Source organism: Vicia villosa, linkage group LG3 (genome assembly GCF_029867415.1).
Source record: "Vicia villosa cultivar HV-30 ecotype Madison, WI linkage group LG3, Vvil1.0, whole genome shotgun sequence".
Lineage (NCBI taxonomy): Eukaryota > Viridiplantae > Streptophyta > Magnoliopsida > Fabales > Fabaceae > Vicia > Vicia villosa.
Window position 1 is genome coordinate 2,918,795 of NC_081182.1, and position 9,562 is coordinate 2,928,356.

Below are 9,562 nucleotides of genomic sequence, written 5' to 3' on the forward strand. Positions count from 1 at the left end.
AACCTTAAGGTGATAGGTGAGTGGGTTCTCCCACTTATATATGCTCAAGTCACCACACACATTTTCAATGTGGGACTATGATCCACACTCACACTTGATTCTCAACACTCCCCCTCAAGTGTGAGTTTACACAATGCTCCCCCTCATGTGGAAGCTTCTCTTCCACATACACTTGTATCCGTTGACATCCACACTCACACTTGATTCTCAACACTCCCCCTCAAGTGTGAGTTTACACAATGCTCCCCCTCATGTGGAAGCTTCTCTTCCACATACACTTGTATCCGTTGACTTCAACTACAAGTTTTAGCCGATCCCTTTTTCTCGAACCAAAGGCTCATGATACCATTGTTAGCGCAACATTATAATTCCGGGACATTCCTTTGAGCAACACACCTTTGTGGGAGAGACACCACTTCTCCACCTAAAACCTTAAGGTGATAGGTGAGTGGGTTCTCCCACTTATATATGCTCAAGTCACCACACACATTTTCAATGTGGGACTATGATCCACACTCACACTTGATTCTCAACAATTTTCAAGCCTTCCAAGAGCCATGAATGTTATAAGTTGGAATTTCCGGGGATAAGGTAACCCGAGTGCAGTTCCGAATTTAAAATACTTCATCAGAAACTATAAACTGGATGTACTTTTTTGTAAGAAACAATAAGTTATGCTAATAAAATTGAAAAATTGCAGTATCGATTGTGTATTGACTGCTGTTTTACGGTTGATAGACAAGGTCGGGGAGGAGCTTTGGTGGTGTTTTGGAAGAATACTACCCACTGTGAAATACAAAATTATTCTGGCAAACATATTGACGTTATAGTGCATGACATTAGACTTGGAAATTGAAGAATCACGGGTTTTTATGGACATCTTGAAGACTTGAAATCTTATCCGTAACCTCTCTGCTAGTTCCAATCTACCGTGGTGCATTTTGGGAGACTTCAATGATATTCTCTCTGCAGAAGAAAAGAAAGGGAGAGTGGAAAGACCTAGTTGGCTTATTAGTGGAGTGGAAAGACCTAGTTGGCTTATTAGTGGTTTCAATCATGATATTATTACTAAGACTATTTACAATGGTTTCCAAATTCAACACCCTACTTTTTCACTTTTTATACTCCACATCATCTTCTCTCTCATCTAATAATTTAACATACATTCATCTTTTACTCACTACAATAGTTTTGTTTAATAAAATTCAACACCCTACCCCATTACTTTTATTTCATATTCTTATTTTCTTTTATATTTTTGTTTTATGATTATATATTAAAATTAATTATATATTAATATTATTATCAATTGAAATTATGAAAAATTATGAAAAATTATGAAAAAAGTGGAATTTTTTGGTGTGTCCAAATCAAATGAACCAAGTCTCTATTTATAGACAAAAAAAATATGAATTTTGGTAAAAATAAAAATAAATAAATAATTTATTTACTATAAAATAAATGATATTAAATAATTATCATGAAATAAAAATATAAACACTCACAACAACCAATAATAATTTGCCAAAAATATTATGTGGCCCCCACTAATTTTTCATTCAACATGGTGAATGTTTTCAACACTAAATAATTCACATCACTTTCAACATATGATTCAACACACCATTGTACCAATTCAACTTACTTTCAACATATGATTCAACACACCATTGTACCAATTCAACTTTTGAAAAAAAATTCAACACCTCCATTGTAAATAGTCTAAATAGAAAATTTGTGATAATTAAATTAAAAGAGAATCAACGTAATTATGAACTTCAAAAACATAATGACCAAATCAAAAGTGAATTTGATATATTCATTATAGAATATTTTAATTAACATTTTACTGAAATATGTTTGCGATGACTAAACTAAAAGAAATTTAAATAATCATAATCAAGGTACCTAAAATTATAACTACCTAGCAATAGCCAATAGGAAAGAAAGAAAAAAAAAAGGAAAGCGGCTATAATTTAGTGAGAGAGAAGCGAGTTTCACCAAGCAGATCCTATAATTTTGGATTTTTTAACTTCCTCTCATTTTAAGCAATTTTTATGAGATAAATAAAATGAAAAAAATAATAGAAGATAAAGTGCAGTTTTAGTGAGAGATAGAGAGAAACGCAGAGTGCAATTTTCGCACTAAAGTTAGATGATTCTCCTCCAAAAAGAAAAAGAAAAATTACTATGAAATGAGAGTCGTTGATTTCCACCGAATATCCATCGTCGAATCAGTGCAACCGGTTTTTTTTTTTTTAATAGGCAAACAATCTATTAAAGGAAGCTAAAGGGAGCTTCACCCAACAGAACAAACACCGACAGAAACTATTTCATCTCAAAACAAAAGAGAGGAAAAGAGTTCCAAGTGTAGAAATTACAACAATCGATAATCTTACAAAAGGAGGATAGCCAATTCCAAGATCTAAAAACAATAGCCGACATACAATCGACGAAACTCGGGCTAACATTGTTAAAAATAATATCGTTCCTCATAAGCCATATGCTCCACACAGAGACAAACCAAATCACCGACACCACTCTGCGTTTCCTCTTGCTCAAGATTTTCTCACAATTGAAGAGGAAGGACTTGAATTCATCCAAACTCAGTTCCGTTATTGACCCAATCCAATCATAGACTTTCCTCCATATGTTATCCGCAAAAGGACACGACACGAACAAATGCACTGCAGATTCATCAAACGAGCAAAAAACGCACCTGAGTTGGGTGATTTCCGTAATGATACCACGTTTGAAAAGCTGGTCCTTGGAAGGAAGCCTGTCGTGAAGTAATCTCCAACCAAAATACTGCATCTTTAAGGGGGCTGCAGAATTCCAACAACTCGATAAAGCCCCCAACACACCGGGAGAAACAGAATCCAGGGCTGTTTCCGCCGTCAGCCAGGAGTAACAGGACCGGACCGTGAAAATACCTTCATCGTTCTTCAACCATCCAAAGCTGTCTTCTTCTTCTCTAGTCAGCGTTATGTTGTTCAGCAACGCAACAATTTCGCCTCCTAAGTTCTGGACCACCGGATTTGAGGACTCAACAATGCCGGCTAAATTCCAATGCCATAAATCATCTTGCCAGAAACCTGCATCTTCCACACTGCAGCAGGAGTTAATAGCAAAAGCGAACACTTCAGGAAATGGATCGAGGAGGCGGGGAGACAGCGAAAGCAGCCGGAGGTAATGATAGATTATTTCCTTATTATTTTCTTCTCCATTCATGTGTTTATTTGTATGTGTTTGCGGAGATATTATTTCTTGATGAGTATAGCAAAATGGTTTTGTTTTGTTTTTTTTTAAATAAGCAATATGTATTAAAGGGAGCAAAAGGGATGCTCCACCCCAATACAAAAAGGAAAGCTCCTAACTCTCACTACTATCAAGAGGTCGAATATTCCAAAGATAAAAGTTACAAACATTCTTCTTCTTTTGAAAACAAGAAAACCACCTCCAAGAGTTGTGGATAAAGATTGAGTTTGTTTTTGGTTTTTTGTATTTTAATTGATTTGAAAATCAAATCAAATTGCTGTTTAATTTCTACATTGTTACTAGTTACTACCGTTTCTTTGATTTTGATTTTTGGAATGAAACAGCGGGTTATACTCCCCACCTAATTTGATTTGTTTGTCTTAATTTATAGACCTAAATTCATCATTTTATTACCATTAAATAATATTAATATTTGTATTCTATTTTATGTATAGTACTAGTAAGAAACCCGTGCTATCGCACGGGTCCTGCTTGGATTCACATCACATGTCTATCAAATCATCATTTGTAAAGTTTGAATTCATTTTTCAATTGGTTAACATTGACATAGTTACAAATAATTGGTTAACAATGACATAGTTACAAATATATACTAATAATATGCATCAACTGTTAAACATTGATTCGTACTTACAATAATATTTAAAACAACAGCAAGATAAATATTTAAAAGGTGGACATTAAAATGAACAGTCCACAGTTGGTATCTCATAGATACGTTTACATTCACCCGTGAATTCAAATGAATTAACAAAAGTCAGTTGAATCTAGATGAGGTAATCGTAAAACTACATATTTGAATAAAATAATTTTTCCAATTCAAATAATATTATTTTTCAAATATTAGTCAATTTTTCCAAACATAAAATTTATAGCAGCTTCCCGTCAAATATCAGTTTTAAAAAAACAAATGATAATTATGCTTAATAATGAAAGATAACATTGATTATTATGAAAAATAAAATAATAAAATAATTAAGTGTTGCACAATGCGAATTTCCTTAGTAAATTGGTATTGACACAAAAGTAATAAAGTGATTGTTTTATGCCCAATGAAAAAGTATAACGTATGAAATATATTTTACACTATAATCAAAAGACATAAAGTGATTTAGTTTCCAATTCGATAATAATAATTAAATGTTATAAAGTGTGATTTGTCTCATAATAATGATTGGACTTTTCAATTTTCACAATTAAAATATTTAATATTTTTGGAAATATAATTTATTGAATAATTATTGTTTATTTAAATTTTAAAATTAGAGTTAATTTTAAATTATTCTATTATAATAAATCTAATAACGCCGTGAACGTTTCAATTTTTAAAATTTTGTCTATTTATTAAATAATTATTGTCTATTTAAATTTTGCTTATTGAAATTTAATATAATTTTTAAAATATAATAATTTTAGAGTGAAACCCTTATATGTTTATTAAAAGATAACATATTTTAATCTAACAAATAATATTTAATTATACTATAAAATCAACAAAAAAATGATTGACAAATAATACACTTTTCATGTTTATAATTATATATGAATAAATATCATACAATATGAAAACTAAAATTACGTGTTTTATTTATTTATAAAGGTTACAAAATAAAATATACTATAATTACATAAAATGTAAATGGTTGAATAATAATTGATTAGATTTAATAAATTGAATCATAGTTTTTTTAAAATATGTTTTATTTAGTTAGATTATTAAGAAATAAAAAAAATATCACTGCAACTTATATATAATTTTTGATATCAACCAATTCATCTATCATTTCGTTCCACTCATCTATTTACTGCAACTTATATCCACTTGAGAAGTATTTGACATAGAGACGCATGTTTCTAATGGTTGTATTCCATTATGAAGGATAGAAAAACACTTAGAAAGGGGGGATTGAATAAGTGTGACTTTAAATTTTGGACGATAAAAATAAATTGCACAATTATTTTTATCCTGGTTCGCTGTTAACGAAGCTACTCCAGTCCACCCCCGCAGAGATGATTTACCTCAACTGAGGATTTAATCCACTAATCGCACGGATTACAATGGTTTTCCACTTAGTCCGCAACTAAGTCTTCCAGAGTCTTCTGATCACACACTGATCACTCCAGGAACAACTGCTTAGATACCCTCTAAGACTTTTCTAGAGTCTACTGATCAACACGATCACTCTAGGCTTAGTTCACTCCTAAGACTTCCCTAGAGTATTCTGATCAACACGATCACTCTAGTTACAAACTGCTCAGCCAACTGCTAAGACTTCCTAGAGTATACTGATCACACGATCACTCTAGTTCCTTACAACTTAATGTAATTCTAAGAGTATTACAAATGCTTCTTAAAAGCGATAATCACAACTGTGATATTTCTCTTAACGTTTAAGCTTAATCTCACTAATATATTACAACAGCAATGTAGTGAGCTTTGATGAAGATGAAGATTCTGAGTTTAGATTTGAACAGCGTTTCAGCAAGTTTGATATAAGTTGTTTTGGTGCAGAATCGTTAACCTTGCTTCTCATCAGAACTTCATATTTATAGGCGTTGAGAAGATGACCGTTGAATGCATTTAATGCTTTGCGTGTTCCGTACAGCATTGCACTTAATGTTATACGCTTTTGTCAACTACCTCGAGCCTTGTTCACGCTGTGTCTACTGACGTAGCCTTTAGTAGCTTTTAACGTTCCTTTTGTCAGTCAGCGTAGTCTGCCACCTGTACTTCCTTCTGATCTGATGTTTGTGAATACGACGTTTGAATATCATCAGAGTCAAAACAGCTTGGTGCATAGCATCTTCTGATCTTCTGACCTTGAAGTGCTTCTGAGCGTGATACCATCTTCTGATCTTCAGTGTTTCTGATCTCATGTTCTTCTGATGCTTCCATAGACCCATGTTCTGATTCTGCTTCGACCATCTTCTGATGTCTTGCCAGACCATGTTCTGATGTTGCATGCTGAACCATTTGAGATACAACTTCTGAGCGCTGAATTATGCGTACTCTTTATATATATTTCCTGAAAGGGAAATTGCATTGGATTAGAGTACCATATTATCTTAAGCAAAATTCATATTATTGTTATCATCAAAACTAAGATAATTGATAAGAACAAATCTTGTTCTAACAATCTCCCCCTTTTTGATGATGACAAAAACATATATAAATGATATGAATTTGCGATCAGAAAGAGTAGACGGCAAAAGACAAATTACACAGCTATAGCATAAGCATATGAATATGTCTCCCCCTGAGATTAACAATCTCCCCCTGAGATAAATAATCTCCCCCTGAAATAAATACTCGAAGAACTTTGATAAAAGACTTCCCTGATTATTTCGGTAGAGACGATCATATAAGCTTCTGCCTTCAGAGAATTCATAGCTTCTGACTTCTGCTTCCATTGGACAGCTTCAGAACTTGAATTTCTTTAGATCCTTAGAACACTCACAGCTTCTGATTCCTGCTTCCATCGTGGACAGCTTCAGAACTTGAATTTTCTGGATCTTTTAGAACATTCACATCTTCTGATTTCTGCTTCCCTCGGATAGCTTCAGAACTTTGAATGTCTACCAACATCACTTCATGCTAGATTTGTATCAGAACATTGTTGAATGTACCAGAGCATCATCAGAGCATCTCTACATCCTGAAATGTTACAGAACAAAAACTAAACGACAAAAGTCAGCATGAACGAGTTAGAACATAAAATGTATGTTTGAACACATTATATGTATCAGAGCCATATAGGCTGAAATAATGTATCAGAGCAAATAATGTATCAGAGCCATAACATTATATGTATCAGAGCAAATAGAATTTTGTCAGAACAGGATAGACAATGATATTCAAATTCTATTATCAGTGCTTCTGATTCATTCTTCTTTCTTGCTTCTGATCTCTGAAGCTTGACAGCACTCAGCTTGCTTCAGTTTCCAAGAGCTTATTCCTTTTACAGAATAACGCTTCTAGTGTTTGCTTCTGAAGATTCACTTCACTTCTCTGTACCTGCAGAACACTCAAACCATGTAGAACTTGCAGTTCTTGTTAGTGAATGTGTGGGAGCCTTTACCCAGCAACTGATAGATTAATCAAATCATTTATCATTTATCTTCTCCCCCTTTTTGTCATAACATCAAAAAGAAAATTTAAAGAGATTTAGATGTATAAAACGACAAAAGAAAACATTTACTGGAATGTAAAACACAAAGAAACTTTTCATTGATAATCAAAAGATATTACAAAAGGTTCCTATGTTTAACAAGATGAAAAACATTCCTAGCAAACACAAAGTAGAGTTTCCAAAGAGGAAATGACTACAAAAATTAAAAAATACAACATTCGGTCAAGAAACTCAACATAGAAGTTGAGCATATCTTCCTACAACTCAAGAAAGTCTTCTGTCTTTGGATGAAAGTTGATAACAACATCAAAGAAGGATCTGACTTGAGAGGTATTAGAAGAGCTATCCCGAGATGCACAGAGATGTGTCGCCTTTGAGTCATGGAGCTTCAACAGACTTCGAGTGAACGCTAGGTTTTGAGAGAAGAAATGAAAAACGAGAGAGAGAGAGAGAGAAAAAAAACTTTAAGAGGAATGCAAGGAGATAGGAAACCAAAAACCATTTTGAAGAGTATTTAAAAGAAAATAAAGTGAAACGAATGAAGGAAAGCATTTAATGTTACGTGACGTGAGGAGAGATAATAAATACAAATGAGGTGACTAGCACAGTTACCTATGGTCGGCGTCCCTTCAACTGCACGCGCGCTTATCCATGAATAGTAACGACAGGTTTACCATCCCGAGATAAAACGTAACAGCTATTTTGCTTTAAAAGAGGTTCTGAATCAACTTAGACAATGAAACGTTAGTAATAACCGAATCATAATTTCTAAAAGATTTCAATCAGAACTTCTGACAAAAAAAATGTTCCACATTCATTTCAGAAGATACTCATACATGAGAACTTCTCATCTTCTCATTCTGGGCATAAATCCATACTGATGTTCTTCAGAATGAACTTAAACCTATCTTCAGCCAGGGGTTTTGTAAAGATATCAGCCCATTGATGGTCTGTATCAACAAAGTTTAAAGATATGACACCCTTCTGAACATAGTCCCTTATGAAATGATGTTTAATCTCAATATGTTTAGCTTTTGAATGAAGAATAGGATTCTTAGATAAACATATAGCAGAAGTATTATCACAGAATATAGGAATGTTACTCTCAAATATCTGATAATCTTCTAACTGACTCTTCATCCAGAGCATCTGTGTACTACAACCAGCAGCAGCTACATATTCTGCTTCTGTCGTTGATAGAGCAATAGTTGCTTGTTTCTTGCTGTACCAGGAGATCAAATGACTTCCAAGAAATTGGCAACTTCCTGAAGTACTTTTTCTTTCAATTCTGTCTCCAGCATAATCAGCATCGCAGAATCCTACTAAGTTGTATTCTTTAGATTTTCTGTAAACTAAGCCAACATTAGTAGTACCTTTCAGATACCTTAGAATTCTCTTAACAGCAGTTAAATGAGATTCTCTAGGATCTGATTGGAATCTAGCACACAAACAAACACTGAACAGAATGTCAGGTCTAGAAGCAGTCAGATATAGAAGAGATCCAATCATACCTCTGTATAACTTCTGATCTACCTTCTTACTTACCTCATCCTTACCTAGGATGCATGTTGGATGCATAGGAGTTTTGGCTTCTTTGCAATCCAGAAGATTAAACTTCTTCAGAAGTTCCTTCACATACTTGGTTTGGTGATCATATGTTCCTTCTGATGTTTGATTTATTTGTATTCCAAGGAAATACTTGAGTTCTCCCATCATGCTCATTTCAAACTCAGCCTGCATAGACTCAGCAAACTCCTTTCCAAGTGTAGCATTAGATGTTCCAAAAATAATATCATCTACATATATTTGACAAATTAAAATATCCTTTTCAAAGGTTTTACAAAAGAGAGTAGTGTCCACTTTTCCTCTAGTGAAACCATTATCTAGAAGGAAAGAACTTAAGCGTTCATACCAAGCTCTGGGAGCTTGCTTCAATCCATATAATGATTTCTTTAGTTTAAACACATGATTCGGAGACATAGAGTCTTCAAAACCAGGAGGTTGATGGACATAAACTTCTTCATCTATATAACCATTTAAGAAGGCACTCTTAACATCCATTTGATAGAGAGTGATGTTATGTTGAGTGGCAAAAGAAATTAATAGACGAATAGATTCTAACCTGGCCACTGGTGCAAAGGTTTCTGTATAATC

The 9,562-nt window shown here is 33.5% G+C and overlaps 1 protein-coding gene across 1 annotated transcript; it reads right to left on the reverse strand.

Moving 5' to 3' along the window:
• Nucleotides 1-2,327: 2,327 nt before the first annotated feature.
• LOC131656564 (uncharacterized) lies at nt 2,328-3,230 on the reverse strand. Its single transcript, XM_058926256.1, has one exon. The coding sequence runs from the start codon at nt 3,228-3,230 to the stop codon at nt 2,328-2,330; it is 903 nt and encodes a 300-aa protein (XP_058782239.1).
• Nucleotides 3,231-9,562: the final 6,332 nt, after the last annotated feature.